The sequence below is a fragment of the Drosophila suzukii genome, chromosome 2R (genome assembly GCF_043229965.1).
Source record: "Drosophila suzukii chromosome 2R, CBGP_Dsuzu_IsoJpt1.0, whole genome shotgun sequence".
In the NCBI taxonomy this organism is placed as follows: Eukaryota; Metazoa; Arthropoda; class Insecta; order Diptera; family Drosophilidae; genus Drosophila; species Drosophila suzukii.
In genome coordinates, this window is record NC_092081.1 from 15399022 (window position 1) to 15412364 (window position 13343).

Here is a 13343-nt window from a genome sequence, read left to right on the forward strand (position 1 = left end):
TATCTTAAAAGTCTCGATAAGAGTTCGTGTTTTTTTTCGAGATTTTACGATATCAACAGATGACTAACAATCCAGTTTCAAAGACTTTGACTTCATTTTAGTTATCTAGGGGTCCAACTCTTCCAATAACTACCATCATTTTTCTTGGTGCATTTCGGCTGTAATCCAGTTTATTACATATTGCAGATGGAGTTCAGATAGAGTTTATCACATGCGATTTTCGAGCGTGTCTTATTTTTTTAGCTTTTATTGCAGTCTACAGATATTAATATTTCATAATTTTATCTTACAATTTTTGAAATTAGTTTCTAGTTTCTGTACATACAATGATTCCAATGGAACGACCTGCAATGGTATAGAAACTTCGGCGTGCCGAAGTTAGCTTTCTTTCTTGTGTAAGTTTATTTTATTTACAAAAAGGAGCTTAAAGTCCCGCCATCCGAATCAGAGTGCGACTTCAGCAATTTTATGCCAGAAGCCGCCGTTGCCTGCATACTGAATTTCGGAAGCCTTGATTACATTCTCGATCCATTTCATGTAATGGGTTACATTTGTGAGAACACTCAATCCAGATTCCTTAGAGCACTTATCAGAACCAAAGCTAACCAAACCGTACAGAAAAGTCCTGTTCGTATTTTCGTAAGGCATCATTGAACTTAATGGGCCTCCAGAATCGCCTTCACATGAGCCAATTGAATTACTGCCGACACATATCTGGGATCGGTCAGTATAAGTACTATACTTGGCATCACAAAAGGAACTATTCAGTGGGTAAACTGTCCCTGTTTGTAGAGTCCGGTTGACTGGCTGCTCCTGCTTAGTCTTACCCCAGCCGGTGATGTTAAATTTTTTAGCTTCGAGTATTTGATCATCGACGAGTAGACATATAGGTCGAACATATTCTGGGAAAGAAATTCTTAACTAAGGAGGTTTTACATGGGTGATTAATGTATTTACCTGAATATGTCACCTCTTTCTCCATTCGATACATACCTATATCGAACTTCGAAAGACGTCCTTTGTAATTTCTGTGAGTAAATTTCATATCGGCTCTATAATTATACGCCTTTGGTATGCATTTACCCGAAGTGCAATCTGGTTCGGGATCTACGATTAAATAATCGCCCAAGTGCAAATATGTGTCATTAAAAAAAATGCAATGCGCAGCCGTAAGAACTAAGCCTTAAGGAAGAGTTTAATAATATAGAATAAATCGTCTATTAAATTAACAAATTTAAATAAATACCCACGTGTTGTGATGAGTATGCCGCTACACACAAAAGAAATCGAAAGACCATTTTTTGTTGATATCTTTACCATCCATGGGTTCTCCCTAATAGTTGTTATTTTACCATCATGAATATGAGCCTCTATATCGTCAATCGTTGATATTCCACAGTTCCTATCAAGCAAGCGTGCTGATCCTTCTTTAGTGCCATTAAAAAGGCAGGCTAAAAAAACAATTCCCGATATGACGAGCTTCATGTTTTCGCAAAGACTGAATGACTGACTCACGCGGAATGAAATTATATATGATTTTTGGCACACAATTTCTTGGAAAAGATTATTATTATAATCTGGGTTCATATGTACGTTTCCGTTTTGTTAAAACTTCTCACTTTGAGTCAAATTTACTTAATTTGAGTATTCATTTTCAAGATTGGGTAACCTTGAATTGTTGTAGTACATTGCTATTTTTAAAAGTACATTTTATCAGAGTTAGAACGACTCTGTCCGTCTGTTTGTCCGTCCGTATGAACGCTCAGATCTCGGAAACTATAAAAGCTTGAATGTTGGCATGCAGATTCTGATAAATTCAGAAAATTCATATTCATATCAATATCATACAAAATCATATTAATTACAAATGTTGTATCATATTGATATGATTTCGTATTAATTTGATATGTTTTTCATATCAAAAGTAAAACCGGGAGCTAACCATAGTAGTGAACTCGAGGCAAATACGCGGCTAACGATTTTCCTCGGGTCTGTTTTTCAGGGCGGTACTCAGATGAGCTAAGGAAAAAAAATTAGCAAGGAAGAAAGCTATAGTCGAGTACCTCGACTATCAGATACCCGTTACTCAGCTAAAGGGACCAAAGGTAAATGGAGATATGTAAGCAGCAAAGCGAGATTGAAATGCGCCACCTACCGGCGGTAGACAGATTTAAGCGTTATGGGCGTTAGAGTGGTCGTGGCAAATTTTTGAACCAATCGATAGCTATTGACGGGAACAATACATTTCAGTTAAAATTTTTATTCAAGCTTCAAAACTGTAGGAGGCTTGTGGGCGGCTTGTGGGCGTTAGAGTAGGCGTGGCATCCTGCTGAAGCAAAACTTGCGCTGCGCCGGAATCTCAGGAATCTGCTGCCTAATCCCAGTACTGTAGCTCTTATAGTTTCCGAGATCTCAGCGTTCATACGGACAGACGGGCATGACTAGATCGACTCGGCCAGTGATCCTGATCAAGAATATATATACTTTATATATACTTTATCGGAAACTCTTCCTTCTTGCCTTCCTTTCCTTTGGAAACGCTTCCTTGTTACATACTTGCCGACGATTCTAGTATACCCTTTTACTCAATATTCAATAATTCAATATTTTTGAATCAAGGCGCCATGTGTTCTTCCTCTTCCATAAATAAGTGTTATAATTTTCCCGCTCTGGTAACACCACTTTTCTAACAGAAATGTTAAGATGCTGCGCCACTGTTAGAAAACGCGCAAGTGTTTCAGTCGACTTCCGCAAGAGGTCGCTAGAATCCCCCGTTCAGGGAATTTTAAAATCTGGCTTGTGTCTTTTCTAATTCAGGAGTGGGGACTGCAACCACGGTCTGCGTACGCGATAGGTGAGTATCGCATGAGAGAGAGAATATAGCTCTCTGAGCGAAACGGTTTCAAACGGTTCATAACCGTTTCTTCCAGTGGCTATATAAGGAAGCCGCAACAGCCACTCTGTAAATTTGAAAGACCGATTTGAAAACGCGCTGCCGGTGTGCCAGTTTCCATTCTAAATCATCATAAAATATCACAATAAACAACGCTGTCGTGTTTGAAATATCGCCGGGCTTAATATCAACTTAATATAATATATAAAAAAAATTAAATTATAAAATAAATCATATTTTATAAAAAAATAGCAATAATCAAGTGCAATTCTAAAGGAATCACAATTGTTTTCATTGTACAACAAAGGCAAAGCTTTTTGGCCAACAGTGTGTGCGTGTGTGTTAGTGAATGTTAGCTTTTTTATAATCATCGCCCCCGCGCGATCATTTGCGTTATCTGTTTTTTTGCCACATTACAATTTGCATGCTCATTTCGCGAGTAAAAAAAAAAGCCGACCATCGGGTCAAAAAAAAAGTAAAGTAGAAAATTCGTTATAAAGCGCCGGCCAAAGTCTGGCTTTCTGAGATGGGGCAAGGAGGAGCGTCAGCCACGCTTGAATAGGCACCACCCACAAAACCCCCTCAACCCTCCATCCCGAATTTCAATCGACGTAAACAAACAAATCTGCTGCGATTCGCGTGTTTGTACAGTTGGTGAAAATAAGCAAATCGCCCCGGAATCGGGACTATCATCAACATCAGCATCATGAGGATATCGCGAGGATCGTGGCCCCTCAGCTCCATTCTGTCGGTGGTGCTGATCCTCGGCTGTTTGGCAGTCATCACCAACGCATCGGTCAGCAATTCCGGCTATGTGGATAATGGGAATATGAAAGGTAAGCTGTTTTCCAGCACACAGTAGAGCTTCTGTAACTCGAACCGCCAACTGGCCAAAGTAAAGTAAACACAAAGTCACCTAAAAATGGCAATTGTGGAACCTCAAGTTACAGAAATAATATAGTAGTTCAAGGGATAAGTATGAATTTTTTAATATATGGAAATGCTTGGAAGACAAAGAAGGTTTATTTTAGGTTTTTAACCCGAAATCTTTTAGGATTAAAGTAAATACAATTTAGAGGGAGCAATTTTACAAATGTTTTGTAGATAATATAAATAAAAGTTTTGCTCAAGTTACAGAAATAATATAGTAGTTCATGGGATAAGTATGAATTTTGTTAATATATGGAAATGCTTAGAAGCCCAAAAAGGATTATTTTAAGATTTTAAATCTAAATCTTTTAGGATTAAAGTAAACACAATTTAGAAAGAGCAAATTTAAAAATGTTTTGTAGATAATATAAATATAAATGTTTCTGGAAATGGATGTAGGGCAGATGCGCTGAACAATAACTGTGCCGAGTTCTGCGTATCAGCATGAGATACTCGTATTTGTATCTACGATAGCAGAACAGCAGATACCGATGGAAATGGCAAGGTGCTCTGTGCCCAAGACATCATTCATGGGTGCGGGACAAAGGGGGCCCTTGGACAAAGATTGATAAAAGGGCTTCGATTCATTCAGCAAGAAGAAGTGAAGATGGCCGGGGAGGAAGTGAGTGCCTATCCGTATCTCTCGATCCCTCCGCTTATCGTGCATCTGTTCAGATTCAGATTCGGATTCTGCTTCTTTTTCGCCTTCGTTCTGGTTATAGGATAGGGCAGAACAACAGGTTTCCCCTGAGCAGTGATTTCCCATGAGCAGTGCAAACACACACACAGCGAAAGACCTTTTCTACCTGTTGGTTACCTGTGTGTGTGAGTACCAGGTAGAGTCCATTAAGCATCTCGAAATATGAATGAAGTACAGACACAGATACAGATACAGGTAAAGATTTCGAGTCAGATTCGGACTGGGATTCGGAGACGTCGGATTGCCTCGTTAAAAAGGACAACAACTTTTGGCGCTGCAGCGGTGTTTATTCAAATGTTCAGCTCGGTTCTATGGCTGGCTCGTCTCGAGAGCTTGCAGAAACCAGTTTTGCGAAAGAGAAAAAACGAACTCACATGCATGTCGCCCCTCTGCGACCGACTTATGGCTGGTTTTGCTGGGTTTTTGTTTTGTTTTTGCCCAGACTTCCTACCACCTGCTCCCCCTCTCGCTCTTTGTCTTTTTTTTTCGCCAACTCTGTACGCATCTGAACCGTGAGATTTTATTTCATGCAAAAAGCAAAAAAAAACAAGAGCCGCCAAGCTAAACTCTGAAAAAGTAGAAGTACTCGGCTGCGCATGCGCAACACAGAACGAGATAGCGAGCGGGAAAAAGGGAGAAGGGGATAGTCGACCCGTGCAGGTGTTTTGCGCTTGGAACAAGGAAACCAGCTTATAAATTATAAGTTTGGCTCATTGCAGTTGCAGCCTTGTTTTCGGGGGTATGATATATGGCCAAATCGGTTGCTGTTTAAGGCTTATTACAAAAGGGTTCAGAGGTGGGAAAAACTACGTATTTCAAGCATAAACTAGAGTTATTGGGTGGACTTTTTCTATTATATACCCTTTTTGTTAGCTTATGATGGATGAATAAGATACGAAATGAATTTTTAGTTTGTTATTATATTAAAAAATAAATAAAATTATACAAAATTTAGTTTTTAAATGGGATGTTAACCTGCCGTTAGTTGTTATTAATATTTCCAAATAAAACATGATTATAATTATTGTTATAATAATGGCAAAATATTTTAATGATTAACCTTTTGAAATAATTTAGCAATTATTTTTAGTTTTAGTGCCTAACCCTATCATAGCAGCAATTACTTTAATAATCGGATTTCGCGTAGTGTATTGCCTCGATCGGTTCAGAATCTACGAACAAAACGTTAAAAGTCTTTACAGAACTGGTTCGATCCTGTGGGAATTGTGCAATGTAAAATGTATCTGAGCTGGGGATAAATTAACATAAATAATGAGACTGTAGGATTCATTGCGGCTGTAAACTTAAACATATTATGCCCGCGATACGATCAATGGACGTGACCGTGAACGCAGTTCACTTTAATTTGGTAATTATTTTTCACGATTGGGTGAGGTGGAGATTATTTTAGGAACAGCCGAAACCACCTTTTGCATTCGTATGAATCACATTTGCTTATCGGTTGATAAGGCCGTAAAAAAAACAAAATAATAAGCAGCAACACACAGCTGGTTTTAAATTGAAATGGGTTTTTCAACCTAACGAAAAAAAAAGAGGAGCGTTAGTATCCTGTTCAGGGATTGAGGTTCCAGCGAAACAGGAACCGGCTAAGTGGCCAGTCGAGGATCGCGACATTTCCCATTGTCAGGCAAAGAGTCGAGTCGAGTGTCTGGCCCTTAAAAAAACACATTTTTGTCATATTTTTGAGAGACCATCGGAACCGGCTGGCAGGTAAGGAGCTCGCCCACGTCTCAGGTTCGTACTTTGCTTTCTCCTTGCGAAGGAAAAGTATCGGATTTCATAAAGGACATGCCATGTTCTTCTTCGTTTAGCCCCGTTCTCGACGGATGCATATAGGCAAGAAAGTTCCCATGTCCTTTTAGCTGGAAAATGGAAAACCACTTGAGCTGCATGCGCCAGCCTCATGTCTGTAATTATGGAGAGCCCACTTGAGAGCCACCAGCATTTCTTGCATCTTGGTTCTGGTTCTCCCTCTTAATTGCATTTTATCTCTTGAGCATGCTACTGTTACTGTATCTCTAAGATACTTTTGTGCCCTTTGTTTTTGGGGGAACTTCTGCACTTCTCCGATTCTCACGTATATATTTGAGCATCACCGGGAGTTGGGGGCAAGAGGCCTTGTAATCATAAATAATAATCAATTTCCTGTGCCCAAAATGTTTCCCATCGCTCCACAAGTTTTTCATTTCCATTTCCATTTCCATTTCCCAGCTGTGGAGCGTATGCAACTGCAAGTTTTCCTTTTTTTTCTGGTGAGAAAATGAAAATAAAATCTGACAGCACAATGCGAGGTGAGGGGCCAATCGGCTGGGATTGTTTAAAACGTATTTATTGTTTGCCGTTTTTTGTCTGTATACATTCGGTTCTCCTTCGGTCCGTTTGTTTGATTTGTTGAACATTTGTGCACATTTGTTTGGCTCATTTGCATGGCAGTCTAGCCCCCTGAAAATGGAGGCTGCCAATGGGGGCGTTCTTCTCCAGCCAGAGAGAATCTGCCTCGGATTTCGCGGTGCTTCGGCTGGCTGCCTCGTTTTGTGGCGTTCACTCGGCTGCGGAGGTTAAGTGTTGGCCCAATCAACGGCAGCCCCAATTGCTGCACATGACGCATGCGTCTTTATCGTAATACCCTAGACGTGGGGTATATCAAACTTAGGTTACCTTGAAATACATTTTTATATCTTCTAAGATAAATGTTTAGAAAATTAAAAAACTACATTTATTTAGGATCTGAAAGAAACAACTCTTTTAAAATGGTCTTATTGGAAAAGAAACAAAACATTTACTATAAATCACTTTAGTTGAAAAGTTCAAATGAAATCAATCAAAAACTCACTAATATGGGTTAATTTAGAAACAATGTTTTGCTCAACTCATTAAAGTATTATTACTAATAAAATCGCTAATAAAATTATCATTATTTCTGAGCGATAAATATTTTTGGCCTACAAGTAATAAATATTACTGATAAATATTTATCAAACTGATTGATTATTGCCTATAATAATGATAAGTACTTTTGATATTAATATCGATTCGGTCCTGCCTTCAATTTCCTTTTAATTTTCTATTTAAAATAAAAAAATAAAAATAATGTAAGCCTTACATTTTGTGAAGTCAGACCATTTTTCCTTTTAGCTATAAAAATCCAAGTATTTTGATCGAGGGTATTGCTCGCTTCTTCTCCCATATACCCCATATAATTCTTTGTTATCATACGGCCAGCAGTGCAGTCTTCGTTCCCCCAAAAAACATATCTCATCCTGGCTACAGCTCTGTTTTGTTTATGACTTGGCCAAAAATACGAAAGCAGCAGATTGCGCCAGCTGTTGTGGGATGGCTTAAGATGAGGACGGGATGGGATAAGATTCGGTGCGAGGCTGGGGCGATCGCCTTACCCTTTTGCCACATTGTGTGGATCAAGAGATACTGCAATTAGTGAAGGGGGCACTTGCAACATCGGTGGCAAGTGTGGGTGGCGAGGAGAGCTGGGGGCTGCACCATATGTCACTTGGGTAAGCTGAGCCTTCGCATCGGATTACCACTTAGTTGTATAGCTGGTCTCTTCAGATCCCCCAACTTCTTATGTATAGATATTTTCTCGTGCCACTTCCATAAACATAAATCCAAGCCGGACGAGCTGTTGCTGCTTCTTCGCTTGTTTGTTGGTTTTTTGCTTTTATGCGGCCGAAGGTTCTGGGCCGGAAAACGCCAAAGAGCATAATAAGTTAGGATCCAGAATAAGAATCGGAATCAGAGTCAAAGGCACAGTCCGCGGCACGCATGTAAGGTCAACGGCGTTGACAGTGATCTTGCATAATTGCAGGGCAACGAAAAGAAGGTATGGCCCCGCCCCGGCTTAAGGTTACGATTTGTACCCCCATTTTATGTTTGCTTCTCTGCCAGAGAGCGAGAGTTAACCCCTTGATGGCCGCGGGGTCAGCTGCGGACGTGTGTGAATCATTGACAGTTTTTATGAAGCGCCGCATGCATCACTCAACGACATCTCAAGAAGTGCCCGCTGTCTCCTCATGTCTCTCAATAGCCAGCAAATGGGTGTGATGGATTCAATGTTGCTATTTGTACACAAGACGAAAAATTATTATTAAAGACATCTTTATTTCCTTATAAATGAAGCAAACAAGCTGCCAACTTCCGAGTAAACATATGTACCATATATGTTTACAAATAACACTTCAGCCATTTATATTCCAAAAAAATGACTTATTTAGGTATACAATAAAATATAAAAGTTAGTAATGCTTCTTTAAAATACATCAAGAAATTCAGAAAAATAATAAACATATATTTTCTGTGTAAATGAACAAGTCTTCGTGAGCAGACCGCACCCCACTTGCTGCTGGCTTTCAAAATCATTTCAAATTCAATAGAAGCAACAGCCCAACAGCCGAGAAATATTAAAGTCAAACGATGACGAAAGTTTTTATATCAGAGAGCCGGGATCTCTCGGAAAAAGCATTGGAAAAATTGGAATGTTTATGCCGAGCCGAAGTCGAAAGCGTTTGCGTTAATTAAAAACAATTAAAGTGGCAACATTTGTGGGGTGCCGGGTGGTGCAAGGGGTGGCCAGCATCGGGGTCGCCAGTAGTGCTGGAATGGAAACCATCCTATATAAGCACACATATATCTCACGCACACGACCGATCCGCAGATCGAGCCGAAAAATAAAGGTTGGAAAGCGGCAAATGTGGGTCGGGTTGAAGTTGACTTCTGGTAGGGCCGCAGCTCCCTTCTCTCCATCTCTCCCCGGCGATCGGCTTGACTTTCCATACGAATTGTATAATATTAATTGCGGTTAATTGGGATTAACAGCTGCGCCAAAATGTTTGCCGCTCTTGATGCACTCGGCTCAGTTCACTGGGGGATCAGTTCCCTGGAACGATATAGGGGGAAGTTCACAGCCAGAGGAGAAGCCCAAAGAGTGGCAACTTTCCTCTGGCACTGACAAAAATAGAAATAAACTTTGTCGTTTCAGGAAGTATAAAAATGAATCATATAATATTTTTAATATGCAAAAAAATGAGTCGAAAATTTGTTACTTTTCAGTTCAATTTGCTAGAAGTTTTTATTATATATTTTAAGTACTCATAAAATATACATGGCAATTAGTCACAGTATTTTTTAAAACAGTTTGTCATTACTATTAGAACTTAATTTTTCTTATCTTTATGCTTATATATACTGTTAAGAAATAAATAATATATTTTCAATAATATTTTCCTTACTAACAGGGGAAAGAAATGTGTATTCATAACATAAAATAAACAAATATTTTTCAAAAACATATTTTTTAAGTATTCAAGTATTTTTAAAGAATGTTTAGATTTTATAAAAATTAACAGAAACACATTTGACAAAGCTTAGAACTATACTAGGTTGTATAATGGCCGTTTAAGAACGGAAGCCAGGCAAGCCTGGCCCAAAAATGATCTTTGTCCGAACGGGTTTTACATCTCCAGCTCCCCACGTTTCATCACCGGGCATCATCTATGGAGCCGGTTCCCATTTCCTGGCAAGGTGATGACAAAACTTTCAGAATGTCCCATCCGCGGACAGCCATTTGCGATTCGCCATGCCATCGTAGATGCCCCCAGCTCCGAACAAGCTCCCAGTTTCGAATCCGCCCAATAGACCGCCCCATCCGGCGATGACCATCCGGTGTCGATCGACTGGTTTCTGCCTATTTTGTTGTTGCCTTCGCACAGGATTGCCCAGCCATAATTGTGTGTGGAGTGTGCGAGTGTGTGGAAAATCACTAAAGAAAATCGTTATGCTCCGCATCCGAGGCGATTTTCCTGCCTGGAATTTCCGCTCTCGTTGGCGGCGCGCTAATTACTCTGATGGCATAGGAATGGCGACACAGCGTTTGGGCCCTCTCAGTACCTGTTTGGTACTACTGTTTGTTGCGGGCCATCATCAGATTGGCCGCGTAGATTGCACACACATGTGGCAAATAATTGTTTTGGCCGCACCGCGTCAGAATGTTGCAGCGGAAGTAATTTGAGGTTGATGATGATGCTGCAGGCTGGCTGTCTTCTTCTCTCGCCGGGGTTAATAGGGGCACTCAGGGGTTAATGACTATCCTATGCACTTGCACTTTGGTCTGGGGAGTGGAAATATGGGCAATCATCGGTAGTGTTCCCCGAAATCATTTGGATCTGGCCGAACCCAAAAAGGACCACACAGGGAAAAAAGATTATCTTTAAGGTGATGTTAAAAATATCTTTTGTTTGATTTTTATGAAAAGGAATTACCAAATAATGTATCTTTAAGATACTACCTTTTTAATGTAATAAAGAAGTGATATCTTATTTTATTTTTTTTTAACAATTACGAAATTTTACTGGTCTTCATTCTGAAAGACTGACTTATTCCCAAATTTCTTTCTGTGCAGAGATTTTTACATGTCCAAAGCCGAACCCCCCTTGCATACGAAATGAAGAAACAGTGAAGAAATATTTTGAGGAAAAGACAGGGGAAGTGAGGAGCCGAATGAGACAAAAGACTTAAGACCCCCAACCATTCAAAACTGCATTTTCAATTTTCCAAAATGCCGTTCACCCATTTTGTCTCCCAAGCATGTGAGAAATGATGGGATCTTGGGTCATGTCAATGGCCAAGTGGCATTTCAAAAGATATTCAAATGGGTCCGGCTCTCGGGATAGCGATTAGTGTGTCAGATTATGAAGAACTCTCCCATCGAGAATATTTCAAATCGAAAGCCACTCTTAGCATGTCACAATGTTCGACGGGGAACATGAACCAAATAACAAACAACAAACATTGGCAATTGCACAAAGTCCAATTGCGAAGGGAGTGGCTACAGACAGAAACATATATATGAATTTTACCTCGGATCGGTATTGAACATATATAGAGACGACGTGAGTGTGTGCAGCTTATGCGCCAGTCAGCCAATACTTTACTCAATAAAAATACAATTGACAAATTGTCATGGCGATCACGTAGCAACAACAGCAAGACAACGTGTTCTTGGAAGATTTTGGGACCCAAAGGCAGAAGATTTACCATTTAGGGTCCCTGTACCAGGGCCCATATCTCCCCCTATTCGCCCTCTGGCGACCTTTAGTTGTTGACTTGTGCTGATTGCAGCGTTTAAATCACCCCGACAACTACATCGTGTACACATGTAGGCACCTCATCACAATAACCCAGAAAGAGGCCCAGAAAACTACAAAACATTTCCAATTCTAGATTCCAGTTGTGATCTTTTTGTCAGGCTCAGCACGTTTGGAATATTTTTTGAAAAGTCAGCAGCAGCAGCAGCAGTCGTTGTCGTATCAGAACCCGACGCCATTATGGTTATGATACTCATTTGTATATATGCTCGTAATGGTTGCTGTTTTTCAGCTGAAGCATAGGGCATTCATTTTCACATTATGTGGCAAAAAAAGAGAAAAAAAACTGATTAACAAACTGTGTTAAGCACCGAAGATCGGACCGAAGTTGGTGCTGAATTGAATTTTGATGAACACCCGCTGACAGGGAGACCTTTTTTCAGGGCTTGGTCTTCGTATTGGTCTCTTATGGGTTCAGAGACGGACCAGAGCCCCCCGAAAGTCGAGAAAACCGGCTCACAGCCTCGTCTTGGGCTCTGGGGCTCTGGTGCCCCGTCTCCGGCTCCGGAAGTAATTAATGCTTTACTTTATTTCATCTTTTTCACCTCCTCTCGGTGCGGCTTTTGTTTGCCATTGCCACATAAAACACAGAATCTATGCTCCGACTGAAAGAGTCGATGCCGAGTACCCAGTACCCAGTACACACAGTGCCAGTTGGAAACTTTCACCAATCGTCTTGGCTTGGCATAGTTGGCTTTTTGCACTCTTTGACCGAATTGTCAGCTGGAAATGATGTGAATTTTCCAAGATGCCCAATAAGGCGGGGGCCACTACCACCACTCGAGATCGGGATCCCAATATGGCGCTACTGCAGCGACATAATTGTGATCAATTGCCAAGTGGCATCCTACTGACCAAACCGAGCCAGTTGAGCACTCCATTCCTGGCTGCCTGATGCTGCGTTTATGTTTACCCTTTGTCTTCGCTTTAATTAAAGCGACCAGGAGCCGGGATCCGAACATCAGAGTATTGCCTTGTTTGCCAACTTGAGTTGCCATGCCGCAATCGGGCATCTGCATCGCATCCAACTTATCCAACTCATCCTCCTCCTCCGGCTCCTCCAGCTCCTCCAACTCCAGCGATTCCTCCTCCTCCGCCAGCTGCCACGAGTTGAGTCCGCGGAGTTAACGATCCGCTCATGGTTTGATTGATATCCCCCAGCAATGAATACGCTGAAAAAAATTACTTCGATTATAATATAAATAATTATTGTAGTGATAGTTAAAATAGGAAAACTTCTATTATAAATATTTTTCAATCTCAAAGCCTTTTTTCATGAAAATGTAATTTGAAATTTGTATTTATACCTATATATATTCTAGGAGGTATTTATATTAATAATATTAACTGACCATTATTTTATTTCGAGATTAAAATGATTTTTTTTTCAAATTATAGGTACTTTTTTAAAAAAATATCATATCTAAAATGTTGTATTTAATTTATTTATACATTCGCTTAAGACTCCAAGATAAGGCCTCAGTATTCAATAAACCATTTTAAATAAATTTCATAATTGGAACTTTTATATCTAAAGTTCTCCATAAAGAGAACTTCTCCATAAATTGCAATAGTTTTGTTAGCAATGCATTAACAAAATTGAAGATTTCTTTCCGATAACATATAGTTTAAAATGTGTTTC

At 40.0% G+C, this 13343-nt stretch overlaps 2 protein-coding genes across 3 annotated transcripts in view; one reads left to right on the forward strand and one right to left on the reverse strand.

Moving 5' to 3' along the window:
- Positions 1 to 224: 224 nt before the first annotated feature.
- On the reverse strand, positions 225 to 1515 carry LOC108008916 (melanization protease 1-like). 2 transcript variants are annotated; one of them, XM_065863820.2, is made up of 3 exons: positions 1251 to 1515; positions 958 to 1176; positions 225 to 902 (listed from the first exon to the last, which is right to left on the reverse strand). In XM_065863820.2, the coding sequence occupies exons 1-3, from the start codon at positions 1483 to 1485 to the stop codon at positions 445 to 447; spliced, it is 912 nt and encodes a 303-aa protein (XP_065719892.2). In that variant the 5' UTR covers positions 1486 to 1515; the 3' UTR covers positions 225 to 444. The 2 variants fall into 2 exon arrangements, with proteins under 2 accessions (XP_065719892.2, XP_016928311.3); XM_017072822.4 differs by having other exon boundaries at positions 233 to 902; positions 958 to 1182; positions 1251 to 1514.
- A 1466-nt stretch (positions 1516 to 2981) lies between these two features.
- The window catches only part of Egfr (epidermal growth factor receptor), a 40368-nt gene continuing 30006 nt past the window's right edge, over positions 2982 to 13343 (forward strand). Inside the window, exon 1 of the mRNA XM_036813052.3 lies at positions 2982 to 3729. Coding sequence (XP_036668947.3) covers positions 3600 to 3729 — 130 coding nt within the window. The 5' untranslated portion in view covers positions 2982 to 3599. The remainder of the gene's footprint in view (positions 3730 to 13343) is intronic.